The following is a 15,355-nucleotide window of genomic DNA, read 5'->3' as shown; positions in this document are numbered from 1 at the left end:
TTGGCTTTCAGCTTGCTGTTATTGTTAGGTTTAAACTTCCATTTTTCTTCTGTTGGGTCTCATAAATTGACTTGTTGGGTGAGAAACCGAGGGGCAAACACGTAATTGACAACATATAATTAAGATTAGGTTTTTTTAAGACATGAGAGAGATTCAAAATTAGGTCAAGTTAGACTTGAAGACTTGCTCACACCAAACCAAGGGGCCAGACCACTACTACACCTAATCAAATACGTAACCATATACACATTGCCCAATTATTAATCTTTTCTTCAAAACTTCAACAAAAACATCTTCTAATTGGAACCCTCTAGACCCTTTGAAATTTGGCCTCCACTCCAAAAACCCTTCTCTTATAAGTTTCATTACAGTTTAAAATCCCCCTCAAACCACGTCCCCCCACATAACTCCCTCAAAAAAAAAAAAAACAACAAAACAAAAAAAAAGTTATATATTATGGGCACTTTGGTGGGTCATGTAGCTCCGGGGTTTGGATTCTTGATCATTGGCCTATGGCATCTCTTCAACAACATCAAAATCCAGGCTCGAAATGGCAACAATAACACCATTATGTTTCCCTCGTGGTTCCCCACTAGGAAATTGAAGTACCTGGAGCCGTTGCTGATCATGGGCGGCGCCACCGCGTCCGTGGCCATGGAGCTGTTCATCGGACCCCAGAGGCACCACCCCTTTGACACCGACGGCACCATCCCTTCGTACCACCTCCACAACTTGGAGCACTCCAACATCTCCATCACCTTCTTCGTGTTCGCTGCGTTCTGCATTCTCCTGGATCGGCTCCGTCCCAAGGCTTATTTTGAGCTGACCCAGTTGGTTGGCGCCGTGGCTTTCGGGCAGGAGCTTCTCCTCTTCCACCTCCACTCCGCCGACCACATGGGCCCAGAAGCCCAATACCACTTGCTTCTACAACTTCTGGTGGTCCTTTCCTTGGCCACAACTCTCCTCGGGATTGCTCTCCCCGTCAGCTTCTTGGTGGCCTTTGTTAGGTCCTTCACCATCTTGTTTCAAGGCCTCTGGCTTATGCTCATGGGCTTCGCCCTCTGGACCCGTTCTTTCATCCCTAAAGGTAAATTCTTTTTTCTACGTGGAGTAACCATGTTTATTATAAAACTTCTATTATATCTCTTATCTTTACTCATATTTTGAATTCAGGTTGTTTTATCCACTTGGAAGATGGACACGAAGTGGTGCGATGCATTGGGGACGCGTCTCTTCACAGAGCGAAGGCACTAATCAACATTCAGTTCAGCTGGGTCTTGATTGCACTCACCATTCTGACTCTGACGTTCTACTTGGTTGTGGTTAAAGTATACGAAACGCCTAAGGCGGCGGAGTACTTTTCATTGATGACCAATGAGGAGGAAGAAGAGGAGAAAGAAGCCGTAGCAAGATCATCAGCGTACGACCTCGAATCACAAGATAAGGACAAGCATGGAGTCTCGAGGAGCTTTATTCAAATGGGGCAAAAGTTGACAGATATGAGCATGGAAAGGTAGAAGAATAGAGAGAATTAAGACGGAACAGTGGATAAGGGACTTGTTAATTAGTTTGGATTAAATTGGATGTGTGTGATTAATTAATTAAAGAATTGTTATCCATTAGGCTTAGGTGGTGATTCAACACTTTTTTTTTGCTTACTTTGTAAAATTACTTGAGCCAAGAAGTAATCCAAGTTGTACAAAGAAACACTTTTCGTGCGTTTGTCAATATATATATATATATATATGTGGTTGGTGGGTATTTGATTAATGGTTACACTTATTATCTTTTTCAACTTAAGTTTAAAGTTCAATGGGGCATCATATTCTCATATTTTTTGAAACTAAAGAAACAAGTTAATCATAACCTAACTAATTGTGTTACACGTGTATATATAATATACATGTACATGCGGCAGGAGTTTTGTGTTGATATGGTATATAATTTAGTCGGGGTGACAGGAGAGAAATCAATAGCAAGATAAATAACTTATTTGGAATTTTTTTGAACTAGGGAATTAGGTGAGAAGTCGGTGGGAATGGTGGGGGATCGACTCGGAAAGGTCCACCGTGGGGATGGATGTTTGATTAATTCAAAATAATATATAGAGTGCCGATAAGTATTTGTGTTGTGCATACACGGACTTCGGTCATGAGTACTCAACCATTTTAAAACTACAGTACCAAAAAAACTTTGAATAGCAACCTACGTCGAAGTTGGTACTATTCATCCAGTGGATTTATATATTGAAATTTTTTATCAAAAATACTTAGGTCATGAGTACTCCACTACCATTGTCTTTTTAAAGAATTATCTATCTTTACATTTATCTCTCTCACTTATCAAACATTTATGAGCATAAAAGAACCTAATTTTTTTTTATTTTTAACACAAAATATAGCAGTTTTTTTTTTTCATTTTTGTAAAGTCAAAGGATGGTAGATGAAATTATAAAAAAAATGATATGAATATTAGTATATTACTGATAGAATTATATGCTTGGTTATACAAAAATTATTCAACAAAAATGTGAGAGGTAACTTTGAATGAAGTATTTTTAAAAAATACAGTTTACTTGCAAAGTAGAACAACTTTACTTAAATTGTGTCTTAATGTCCAATGAAACTAATATTGTTACTATTAATTTTTTTTCCATTTCTAAACGGCGTTATTTCTAATGAAATACACGAAAAATGAAAAAAAAAATCCCGGATATGATTTTTGGTTAATAAAAACACAATAAAACTTTTAAAAGTCAAAAGTGTTATGAATTGTATTATTTTTAGTTTCAGTCAATATAATGTAAACTTTCAACTGTTTCAATAAGTTATTTTAGATTGATTACATAGAAAAAGTATCATAGCTTAGCTGTATAAAAAAGGTACTATAGCGTTTTACTGCATTTAATTAAAGTTATTTTTTAATTTTGTTTTGAGTACCATTTAATATAAATATGTCAACCAAAATAAATTTACTGCAATTGCACCGGTAAAAAAAAAAAAAAAGGAAAAAAGAAAAAACTGCCGCTGCAGCTTGCAGTAGTCAAGACCACCAAGGCGACGTGTCGGCCTGGTACGAAGCGGCGGGTACCAAACGACGTCGCAAGAAAACTGTGCCTCCCGGTCTTTTTGGGAACTCCCGCTCCCCCGGTTGCTCCCCAGAACTCCGGTACGTCATTAGGGTTCGGAGAAGCATTCAATTTTATGCCTCGAATTGGCGTTCCGATTCTCGCAGTCGTAAATGGAAAGCGCCGACCCCGACGAACCTGATAAGAAGAGGCCTCATTTGAGCTCCGTTACGCCCGCCATGGCTCGCAACTCCACCACTTCACAACCAAACAATAATAGCGTGAGCCTCGACACCACCCCCCCGAATCGTCAATTTATATATTTCTTGTTCGTTTGGAATTGGATAAGTAGTCTGTTTAAACAGTTTGCCTGTACTTACCTTAGCCATTGGATATCTGCGTCCCTGTAGTACCTAAAATTCCGGCATCAGTGTGGTTCATTATGCTCTGTTTTACAACTGGAAGAAGGTTGTTGCAGAGAATGAGCTTTGAGCTGTGAACTAAGTGATTTGTGGATTTTTTTTTTCTTTTTTGTACCTATAATATGTAGCTATTTAATATGCTTTACTTCATTTAATTCACTGTCTTTCATCGCGGTTGGTTGCTTAGATATACTGTTTCATGAATTCCTATGCATAAAGCTAGGTTCATTCAGCTGCCTGACCCTGCGGATGCCTGCTGACCTCCCTATGTTACTTACTGTCGCTTTTGTTAAAATCCCTTCTGTTATTTTTATCTTATCTCGTATGATCGTATCAAACATACATATTGTTATGTTGTTGCGGTACTATGGAGTCAACATCCAAGTGACTGCTATTCTGATACTGTTAAACATGCATTAATCATAGTAGGATGCATGCTGGCCTAATAGTACAAAGTGCCAGTCGAAAACTCACATGTCCTCGAGGCCATGATGGTTCCAATCTTTATCTAGGATATTAATATCTTACAACTTCGCAAAATCCGATGTTTTAGGGTCACATTTCATCGGGTGGTTTTCTGTGGGATTGATAAAATGTGGAGATTGGTTCAAATACCCACGGTTATAGGGAAAAGATAGAATTTCAATATTTTAGGACCTATGTGATAACCTTTTTGTTTATAATTTTCTATTTTTAAAAGATATGCTTATTTACTAAACAGTTTCTTGGTTTTCTACTTCCAAAATCATAGGAGCATTTTAAAAACTTAAAAAAAAGTGGTTTTCAAAAACCTATTTTTTCATTTTTTAAATTTGGCCAAGATTTCAAAAAGAGTTTTAGAAAGTGAAAAACTAAACAAAGAAAACATGAGTAAAAAACTAAAAATAGTTTCTATCAGCTCAATTTTTAAAAAAATGGAAAATAAAAAAAAATTGTTATCAAACATGTCTCAAGATATTTTTATTATTTTGAGCTAGAAAAACCAGTTTGAGAACAGAATGATTTGTTTTGCTCTTTAAATATCTTTGAACATCATTCCAGGTTGATGCAGCTGTCCTTCATTTCCAAAATCAAAAACTCGTCCAGCAGACTGACGCTCAAAAGCACGAGTTGCAAGATATTGAAGCAAAAATAAGTCAATTGAAGGTCAAGCAGAGTTCTTATGACGACTCATTGATTGTCATCAACCAACTCTGGAATCAGGTGATCTTTCGATATCCTTTGACCTTTTCCTTCTTCGCATGTAAACTGCCTGTTTTTTCAATGCGTTTGATCTTTCTCTCTCTATTAGTTGGTTGATGATTTAGTTTTTCTTGGACTACAAGCTGGAGGAGGTGGAGAGGTTTTACAAAACTTAGGACAAGCTGGTCATTCTCAAGGTACTTTTGGGTTATAGCAAGTACATAGAAATACTTGCCTATTGAAAAGTTGTCTTTACTCTCTCTCAGTCTCCTGCCAAGGTAGAATTGAAGTTATTTTTCATGTACATTGACTTGAGGTACTTTATAGGTTCAATTCCTTCATGTCCTGCGGAGGATATGTTTCTTTGTAGATTGCTACAGAAGGATTCTATTGAAGTCAGACGTGGTGAACAAATTATCAACTATGTAAAAGAAGCCCTCACCTCACGTCATGCATCCACGATGGAGTTGTTTAAATTCTTGGAGGATATTCTTTATACTCAGAGGGAAAAAACTGAGAACATAATTTCTGCATGGAATGAGAAACAATCATCAGAAGGTCAGAATGATTTTTTATTTTATTTTTTTATTTAGTATAGTTGGAATGCAGTGATGAGCCAGCTGGCTCTAATGGACTTCCAGAATTGATATTCCTTTTACTCAGTAGGTTATTGTCTGATGTTTAGATGTAGGAAATTCATTTTTACTTGAATGACAATTGTAGAAGCAGACATGTGACAATGCATTGTTATATGATCACGGGCTTTTTAGATGCTATCATTCAATTGTCAAAGATCGACGATATGATGAAAGAGGAGGCTAAAAATCTACAAGAAATCATTGAAATTCTCCACTTGAAGCATATAGAATATGCCGAGGAGATTCAAAGTTATGTCAGCAGTCAATTGATGGATCGAGCCGAGATCAAACGCCTTTCAGGTCTCTGAGGCATTTCTTCCCTATATTTTTAATCTTTAATGCAATGTAATTGTGTGAATATTTGTTTCATGTGATATGGCAGGACATGAAGACTGTTAGATTTAATATATGTCTTATTTGAATTAGACGAGAGGATAAAAATTCTTTTTCCATGGATCATCTTGCCTAAATTGAGTTTTAATCTGCCGATCGTCTATGTTTGTTTGTCGGTGACAGATGAGCTAGATGAGAGTATGGCTGAACTCGAAGAATGTAGAAGAAAACTTGTCAGTCTTATGATGCAAAAGGACGTTGCAGTTGCAATGCATGCCCCCACTTCAGGTGTGGTGAATGGAAATTTATCACCAGAAAAACCTGCAGAAAGGACTATAGGATTCCGGGAATTAAAGGATTCTATTGAAGAAACTAAGGTATAGTTGTATGATTGGTCTCTCTCTCTCTCACTCACGCTGGAAACTAATGTCATGAATAATATGCAGATACTGGCAGCTGATCGTCTTTTTGAGCTTCGAGATGCCTGGGAAGATAATGCAACCTTGTCAAATCAATTGCAAGATCTTGAGGTTTGTAATCTTCTTCACTTAATAGCTGTTTTTGGGATAAGTCTTCCATGTTTACTTCTTTTCCCCATGGTTAGTTTTTAACATTGTCTCTCTGTTCTTGAAGAATGATCTGAAGGATGAAAAGTATGTACGTTCGTCCCGATTGTATATTTTACTAAATGACCAACTCCAACATTTGACTGCTGAAGTGGAGCGTTACAAATCATTGACTGAGACTTTGCAGGTTAAATAGTTTGTCTCATGTTATTTCCATGTTAGTTGATACCCACTATGATATGAGGTCCATTTAAAGGTTAGATTTCAGACTGACAGGTCTCATGTCATGAGGAGGGAGAAAGACTTGAATGCCAAACTGGAGTCCGTAGATGCTGCAAGGAGCTCCATTGACAACAGCGGTTCTCGGATTGAGGAGTTAGAGCATCAGCTCCAAAAGATATTAGTTGAAAAAAATGATGTAGAGATTGAAATGGAAGAAGCGGTTCAAGATTCTGGTAAGTTCAAAAGATGTCTCTCATTCTTCCTTTGGTATTGAAATATGGTATTGATTTGAAAATTTGTTTCCATCTGTAGCAAGAGAGGATATCAAAGCAGAATTTCATGTAATGGCGTCAGCTTTGTCTAAAGAAATGGGGATGATGGAAGCTCAGGTAAAGCGTTGGAAGGAGACAGCTCATGAAGCAGTTTCTATACGTGAGAAAGTCCAGGCACTTGAGACTTTGTTAAGTGGGAAGGTTGTTCTTATCCTTTCTATCCATCATCCATATCAGTTATATGAATTGGTAGCGTAATGATTTCCTTCCTTGGCACTGATCGTCCTTCCTCTCTAGTGACTGGTGTTAATGAATATCCAAACCTTGAAGAGAACTGGGTGGGTGGGGGTTTGGAATTTGGTAGTGACGGGAGGATACAAGATCATACTTGTAGGTGGTGTGTTTTTGTCCCTTTGATGCATACTGATCTTGAGTGCTTGCTAGTTCTATTTCCTATACATACTGAGTTTTAAAGAAGAGGAAAAGGTCCTTGATTATTTTTATTCCTCTCTTTTGGCGTATGATTTGATACTCTGCTATTATCAAGTTTTATTTGTAGGACAAGTAGTTCAGCTGGTATGTTAACGTGTCTGCCAACTACTTAATGGTGCTGGCATCAGTGCTTTTGTAGAAAGACATCTACATGGTTTTGTAATGCATTTTTTCTTTCTTCATTTCTTTTGGAGGCTTGGCTATTTATGTCTAGCTTGGATCTCCTAGTCTTTTCCCTTAATGTTCAATTACTAAAGGAGAATGAATTTTGAGGAGAGTGAATATGAAAAACAATTAGAATAGAATAATCGGAGATGAGGATGAACCTCATGTTATTACTTCAATTATAATTACTTTGGTTTAGAAATTACAATGAAGAAATTACCATTGGGTTTAGTAATGTTTAGAATGACACTCAATTTTTATTTGGGCCAAACTTGCAAGAGAGAGAAAAACTTTGGAAGTGCACATGAGCAATGGAGTTGAGTTTTTGGCGCTCTTTCACCCCTGTTGTAATTACAATTCTAAGTACCAATACCAACTGGAGTGGTTCTTTGATAGCTTCTTCTTCTTTTTTTTTTCTTTTTTTTAATTTATTGTATTTATTTTTTTTTAATTTTTAAGAAGTTTGCAGCTACTTTATAAACTTCTGAATGATGTTGATAGGATATGCAACCGTGGAATATTTGTTAGCCAGGAAAAGAAGAATCTTTGCTGATGCTTCTGCTAATTCTGTTGAGCTTTGGAATTTTATTAAGCTGTTTAGTTTCTATTGATGTTCCCTCTCTAGTTACTTTCGTAATCATTATTCTATTTTTATTTTTCCCAATTATAGTAACTCTTAATTCTCACTTGGTCTTAGGGTGGGAGTCCCATACCTTTTGTACTTATTATGTAGCAATAAATTGTTGGTTTATTATCATTAACTATATGATGCTTGATTGTATCTTTGGTAGTTTGGATATATCATTCTTTATATCTTATGAAAGTATGCTTAGCCATTTGAAGCTGACCATTATTGGTTGATTATTCAGACAAATGAGAAAAAGAGCTTAAGAGACATTTGTGCTCAACAAATGGTGGAGATAAAGTCTCTCAAGGCATTGGTAAAATTCTCCACTCCATCCATTTCTGTTAACAATTTTTTCTAGTGATTTTTTTATATACTGTTTTTAGTATTATGTAAAGTTTTTACATGAATATCACTTAAACAGTATCATATACCTTTGTGAGTCTTTTTCAGCGTGGATATTCTTTTCTCCTGCTGTATGATATAATCTTATCCAATTCATGATAAACTGACGTGGACCTTATTTATGCTATTGCCTTTATCATGTGCCTGTTTAAGTTGAACCACATTATTTTACCTTGTTATTGTTATTATTTTTTTTTCATCTATGTAACTTTTTCTGGATTTTGCATGGCAACTAAATAGGTTTGTCTTATGAAAGTTGAATGGTTGAGAACTTGAAATCTGTAAGGGTTGGTATGCTGAAAAATGACCCGATCCGTTGGTTCATTCAAGTTTTTTATCAGTTTAAAATCTGGTAGGGCCATTTAGGAGTTGTTAAACATTTCATGAGGTCAACTACTGAACGTCTAGGCATCAGTCCCTAGGTTTTTGAACTTTAATTAAAGCCAAAGCCTGGAAATATCTTAGCGTGCTTTGACCATATCCCATTTTGAGGCAGGAAGGATAAAGTATGATTATTTTTAATTGTCGAGGAGAGACTGAAGTTAAGACTTAAAATTTATATTGAACTTCAATGACAGAAATTGTAGAATGGTATTCTTTTTGTACTGATGTGTAGGTACATGAAGTTCATTGCTGACTGTTTTCAGTAACTAATGACGATTTCTGTCCAGATAGAATAACTGGAAATGATGAATATTTATATTGCAGATTGAAAAGTTGCGAGAGGACAAACTTGAGCTGGAATTCTTTCTAGACATGTATGGACAGGAAACGTATGATGAAAGGTGCAAGAAAGTTTTGTTTTACTGCATTATTGTCTTCTTGTTGGCAGTTAAGTTTTGTTTACACAATTTGTCTCTTATTATGTACCATCTCGTCCGAGTAGCTGATAGGTAATGAGGTTTAATTAGAAAGTAGGCCAGTTAGTATAGAATATACATACGAGATGGTTGGAGTTTATTAGTTCCTAGAAAAGGTTATAAGTAATGAAGAGGGAGGTGATTTACACAATTTTCACTGTTCCTTCAATTAAAGTGCACATTTCCTGTGAAAAGTTCCGTCTTCATTTTCTACTTGTTACAGGCTCAGTTCAAGTGGAACATTCTCTAGCTGAATCTTAACCCAAGCCTTTATGCCATTGTTAAAGACGGAGCAAGATCATAGGTTATTGACATAAAGATTCCCTTTCATGGAATCTAATTTTCAGAAGAAACCTAGAGGATGATAGATTCTCTTCCCTTCTAGATCTCTTGCAAAGTTCTCCATCTAAAGACTGAAGAATATGGAGCATTGAAAGTAATGGTATCATTCTCTTGTAAATTTCTCTCGGTTTTGCCTTCTCAACCGGTCATGAACACATGACAATGATTTAGAGGAGGAAAACTCCCAATAAGATAAAAAATTTACTCTCTCTTCCTTGGAGAATGCAATAAGAATATCAGAATATACCAATTTATCCTAATTGGTGCATCCTAAGCAAATAGCATGGGAGAACACTGGTAATATTTTCCTTCATTGCAAGTTTGCAAGTTCCTTACGGAGAAACATCCTTAACAACCTTAACAAAACCATCATGGTTGGCTCATTGCTCCAAAGGGGCTAGGGTAAAGTGAGAGGGAATGGGTTCAAGCCCCATTATGGCCATCTACCTTAGGAATTAATTACTATATGTTTTCCGGCACCAAATGTGGTAGGATCAGGCGACTACCTCGTGAGATTAGTTGAGATGCGCGTAAACTGACCCGGACACTCACGGATATAAAAAAAACATCCTTAACAAATTCGCATCTCTTGGAGCCTCTCCCCTAATCGGTAAAAGACTTAATGGAACAAAGTTAGCTAGGTCATAATCTCTAAAGAAGAACAATGATTCTCTTTGGGACATATGATAGGAAAAAAAACAGTAGAGCTTTCAATGAATTCACAGAGAGGATGCTGAATGTTTTTAAGTGGTTGTTTGGAACACTTCCATTTGGAGTGCTTGCACAAATCATTTTTCTTAACTAGTTTATAGTTGTATACATATGGGAGCACAGCCTTTCAGCAATTTTTGTAATGGGGTTTTGCTTCTGGCTCTTGACTGGTGTAAAAGTTATTTCTCTTCCTTGTCTAGGTACAGCTTAAATGACCTTATGAGAAATTGGAGGCCCTTATGTAGCTTTTGATTTTCCTATTTTGTATATTTCATCTTATCAATGAACGTCATGAAAGGATTTTGTGACAAAAAAAAAAAAAAAAATTCATCTTATCAATGAAATATGTTTTTCTCGTGGGAAAAAAAATTTTGGAGCACTTTTCTGTAACCACCAATACTTCAAGTGGCTGCGTTTTTTTATTTAATTCCTTTTATTTTAGGTAATAAAAAGTCTTATTAGTACTCCCCCCACCCCCCCCCCCCCCCCCCCCCCCCCCCACCCCGGTGGATGGGATAGTATTAAGCAAAGGAACGATGCCCTCATTGATAAATGGATTTGGAGGTTCTCCCAAGAAGAATTTTGAAAAAAATGCCTGTTCACTAATATTTATGGAAATCATGCTGTATCTTGATCAATTACTTTGTTGGGCTTCTCTTCATTAAAGTATGCATTAAACTTGTTGGACATTGTGGTAAAGATTGATATGTTTGTGTGACTACAGTCTACTGTGTACTGTGCTATTGTTCCAATTGCTAACGCTCATGCTGCCTTCTTAAACCAAACACGTTGTGGTTTAAATTTTATTATAGAAACTTGGTGGAAATCAAAGAATCAGAACGCCGAGCTTGCTCTCAGGCTGATGTTTTAAAAAGTGCTTTGGATGAGCATAGCCTTGAATTGAGAGTGAAAGCTGCGAATGAAGCTGAAGCTGCTTGTCAACAACGGCTTTCCGCTGCAGAAACTGAAATAGCAGAGTTACGATCTAACCTTGATTCCTCAGAGAGGTTTGTTCTCCAGATTATCTAATCTTATTTAATCTACTTAGACATAAACTTCTCACTGGTTATTGAACAGGGTATTGTGCAAATGGCTTTTTTCCTCACTCATTGAGCAAGAAATAGTTTTCCTTTTTCTAATTTGGGGGTTTATTGGAGGATGTTGATGTAAGATTGGATGAATGAAGAACACTTGAGCATATATCTAGATTTCAATAACGAATAAGGGTTAGGGGGTTGGTCAGAATGTCCTATATCTTAATAGGCTAAGCTTTCAACTGTTTTGAGTTAATTTGGGCAAGCTGCACAGTAAAGCCAAACTTTGATCAGTATGGGGTATGTTAGTGGTACACCCGTTTCTATTGTATCTCTAGAAAACTAATGATTGTTCTTTCAGAATGTGATCTCTTGAGCACTTGAAATTCTCATGAAGTAATGATGTTTGGTACTTGCCTTTTTTCCTTCTTTTGGGACATTTAGGACTTGAATGAATCAGTTGCCAAAAAATTATCATTGTTGCAATTATTTTGGTAACTGAGCATGGTTTGTTTGATCTCCCACATTTTTTTATGATCCTTTTTGGGGACATTCCAGCTTGTTTTTGTTTATAATTCTTACATGCAGGGATATTCTTGAGCTTACTGAGGCCATTAAAATTAAAGATGGGGAAGCAGAGGCTTATATATCAGAAATAGAGGTGCCTTATCTTGTGTTTGTTGCACTCTCCTTATTGATATTTCTCAGCTCCCCCCAGCTAATTTTATATAATTCTCTCCAAAACTTCCCCCCACCCCCATGGTTGATTTGTAGAATTAATTTCTTGTAGACAATTGGTCAAGCATATGAAGATATGCAGACACAGAATCAGCATTTATTACAGCAGGTGACGGAGAGGGATGATCTTAATATTAAGGTCTGTGTTTTTATTTACTTGCACTAGTTATTTCTCAGATTTTGAATGATTTACTGCATGTGTCTTTAAAGTTACTTGACGGTAAATTTTAATTGATCATTGATTTATGCAGTTAGTTTCAGAAAGCGTAAAATCAAAGCAGGTTCAGAGCCTTTTACATTCTGAAAAGCAGGCCTTGGAAAAACAGCTTCAACAAATTAATGCATCTCTCGAATCTCTTAGAACTAAGATTGCACTTAGTGAAGATCAGGTTAGATTTTCTTTTCCTTGGTCAATGATGGCAATGACCTCTCTATCAATCATCAGTATAAGGATCCTTTATTCTGCAGATGAAGGCCAGCCTGACAGAGGTCATTAGATCTACACAAGAAGAAAGACATCTTACCATTAACCTTGAAATTGCGAAGTGGGAGCTAGCTGATGCTGAGAAGGAACTGAAGTGGCTCAAGTCCGCAGTTTCTTCTTCTGAGAAGGATTATGAGCAAACGCAGCAGCAGATTACCGATATTGAAGCAGAACTGGAGAGTGAAAGGTTTGTCTTAGGTGCATTTTCAGTCGGTTTAAATTAACTAGTTTTAGTTTATGTTAAAATAACATCAGTTATTATTTTTATCTGTATTATATGTGAAAGGAAGTCACACATTATCTTCATTCTTTCTGCACTACTGTGGTCACAAATGTAGTCGCGGTCTTCATAATATGTTAAGCTCCAGACATGTTAGAAAACTAGTATTTACACTGGCAAGTACCAGCAGCTGCATATTTGTGGTACTTGCGATTTTCTATTTGTTTCTTCTTTGGAGGACATTGTGAGTAAGAAAGAGTAGGAGGTATAATATCACGTCTATTCAAGTACATCTGTATATTATATGGCTGCAATGATTGAAACTTCATCTGCTTCTGATTCAAAGTTCAATTGTCAACAGAAGTGCCAGGGAGAAGCTCGAGGAAGAGTTAAAGGAACTGAATAGTAAAGTTGCCAAGTTGACTTCTGAAACTGGAGAGGCTGCCGTAAAGAAATTGCAGGATGAAATTAATTCCTGTAAAACTATTCTGAAGTGCAGTATTTGTAATGATCATCCAAAGGAGGTAAGATATCACATAGATCCATACAAATATTGATTTGTTGGGGATGTTTTTTCCGGTATGTTATGATGATGTAATGATATATTTGCTGATGATCTTGGCAGGTTGTGATTGTGAAGTGTTATCACCTATTCTGCAGTTCATGCATTCAGCAGAGAATTGAACGCCGGAATCGAAAGTGTCCTGCATGTGGAACTGCATTTGGTCAAAACGATGTTCGAGGTGTCAAAATATGAACAAATTGTATGGATGATGTGATTAGAGATCTTATTCTCAACTTTCACGACGGGTACATAATTAGTCTTCAACCGTCTTGTGCAGCAGATATCTGATTTTAGGGCATTGAAGAAAAAACGATTAATTTTTTTTAAAAAAATTGCTATTGGAGGTGGCCTTTTCCGGATCAAGATTACAGCTTATGTTAGAGCGGGGCTGATTTTTGAAATGGTGAAAAATGAAGATGTTTTTAATCATTTAAAAATATTTTTTAAAATTTTCAACGATTTTGCAATTCTGAAAAAGCATCAGGTTCTTTTACGGGGAGTGCTTAAACAGTCTTTTCTCTCTCTCTCTCTCTCTCTCTCTCTTTTTAATATTTAGCTATTGCCAAGATTTTTTTTTATCTCATTTTTCGTGGTCATAATTTAGTTAAATATTTCAGTTTCCAAGAGGGGGTTTTCTGGTTTTTTTTTTTTTTGGAAAAAGTAATTAGCTGTTAAATTTCAATGTGAGATTCCTACCAACTTTTTCCCTCTTTTCTCTCTCTTTGACAAATTTAACGGTGGTTGTGAACAAGGCTTTAAATGTCAATGTCGATGGAAATGTCGAGCTATCAATTTCATGGAAATATTATTAACACGGAATATAGATAAAATGTCGATATCGATGGATAATTCTGTAAAAAAATTAAAAAAATAATAAAAATATTTAAATTAACAAATAAACACTTTCTTATTTTTAAATTAGTTAAATATAACTAATATTAATATTATGTATAAATATTAATATTATACATATATTAGTGACATTTTGTTGATACTTTTCATATTTTGTTGGTTTTCTTGTACTATGATGGAAATGTTGATTTATCCATCGTATTATGTATCAATGTCGAACCCAGTGAAACATGGATATGTCGATGGAAATGTCGACGTGTCGGTGGATATTTAGAACCACGGTTTCCTGCATGCCTCTCTCCCTCTTTTGTATTGCTTCGTATTTTTTCAAGATTCAGTGCCTCAATTTCTTAAGCATCCAACGGTTTTAAATTCGAGAAAAGATTTGGTTGCATAGATTTTTTTCGTGTTTGAACTTGATTAAAATAATTCATTGTTTTGGCCCTCCAATGTCTCATAAGAAAATTGTCGGATGAGATTGCCAGAATATAGAAAAGATAGTTTTGGATGTTAAGAAGAGAAGATACTTCCGGATGTTAAGAAGATTTGAGAATAGTGGATTAAAGTTCACTAAACAGATGGTCTCGCTAAAAAAGTTATTGTCTCAGTTTGAGCCCAGATTTTAAATGTCAATGTCGATCAAAATGTCGAGGTCTCAATTTTTATAAAAATATCGATGGAAATATCAATAAAATGTCGATGTCGATTGATATTTCTGTAAAAATTAAAAAAATTAAAAAAAATCATAAAAAATATTTAATTTAACAAATAAACATTTTCCTATTTCTAAATTAGTTAAAAAATAATTAATATTAATATAGGTATATATTATGACATTTTGTTGATTTTTTTTTATTTTGTAGATTTTATTCTAATATGATGGAAATGTCGATTTACTCCTCAGGTCGATGTTGAACTCATAAAAACATAGATATGTCGATAGAAATGTCAATGTGTCGACAGATATTTAAAACCATAGGCAAAACCCGAAATAAATCCACTAAAAGAATGTAAACTGCATCGAACTAAACTGTAAACCAACGATTCTGTCGGCTCGGTTTGGTGATTTCTGAGCGTGAGGTCAAGTAGCGGCAGGCTGGGCAAAAAAGAGCAACTGCAAAGATAGAAGTCTACGAACCGGTGACCGAAGGGCTTAGGAT

The 15,355-nt window shown here is 35.9% G+C and overlaps 2 protein-coding genes across 2 annotated transcripts; both read left to right on the top strand.

Moving 5' to 3' along the window:
• The first annotated feature begins 379 nt into the window (after positions 1-379).
• Positions 380-1,770, top strand: LOC111021221 (uncharacterized). The gene is made up of 2 exons (XM_022298092.2): positions 380-1,087; positions 1,174-1,770. Exons 1-2 carry the CDS (start codon positions 457-459, stop codon positions 1,515-1,517), a joined length of 975 nt encoding a protein of 324 aa, XP_022153784.2. The 5' UTR covers positions 380-456; the 3' UTR covers positions 1,518-1,770.
• Positions 1,771-3,042: 1,272 nt separating this feature from the next.
• Positions 3,043-13,706, top strand: HUB2 (histone mono-ubiquitination 2). The gene is made up of 19 exons (XM_022298103.2): positions 3,043-3,348; positions 4,531-4,692; positions 4,781-4,868; positions 4,999-5,229; positions 5,442-5,609; positions 5,826-6,019; positions 6,089-6,172; positions 6,276-6,395; positions 6,477-6,663; positions 6,743-6,903; positions 8,229-8,300; positions 9,098-9,174; positions 11,115-11,309; positions 11,925-11,997; positions 12,127-12,213; positions 12,326-12,463; positions 12,543-12,745; positions 13,140-13,302; positions 13,404-13,706. Exons 1-19 carry the CDS (start codon positions 3,241-3,243, stop codon positions 13,533-13,535), a joined length of 2,643 nt encoding a protein of 880 aa, XP_022153795.1. The 5' UTR covers positions 3,043-3,240; the 3' UTR covers positions 13,536-13,706.
• The last annotated feature ends 1,649 nt before the right edge of the window (positions 13,707-15,355 follow it).

This window comes from Momordica charantia, assembly GCF_013281855.1.
Source record: "Momordica charantia cultivar OHB3-1 chromosome 2 unlocalized genomic scaffold, Mcharantia_2.0 BLBB01000002.1, whole genome shotgun sequence".
NCBI classification, from domain to species: Eukaryota; Viridiplantae; Streptophyta; class Magnoliopsida; order Cucurbitales; family Cucurbitaceae; genus Momordica; species Momordica charantia.
This window is presented reverse-complemented; position numbering and strand designations above follow the sequence as displayed.

Bases quoted from the DNA above. Each gene is read 5' to 3' on its own strand.
- LOC111021221 (XM_022298092.2), top strand. From the start codon at position 457: ATGGGCACTTTGGTGGGTCATGTAGCTCCGGGGTTTGGATTCTTGATC. The intron at 1,088-1,173 runs GTAAATTCTTTT...TTTTGAATTCAG, and splicing joins CCGTTCTTTCATCCCTAAAG to GTTGTTTTATCCACTTGGAA.
- HUB2 (XM_022298103.2), top strand. From the start codon at position 3,241: ATGGAAAGCGCCGACCCCGACGAACCTGATAAGAAGAGGCCTCATTTG. The intron at 12,214-12,325 runs GTCTGTGTTTTT...TGATTTATGCAG, and splicing joins GGGATGATCTTAATATTAAG to TTAGTTTCAGAAAGCGTAAA. The intron at 13,303-13,403 runs GTAAGATATCAC...TGATCTTGGCAG, and splicing joins GTAATGATCATCCAAAGGAG to GTTGTGATTGTGAAGTGTTA.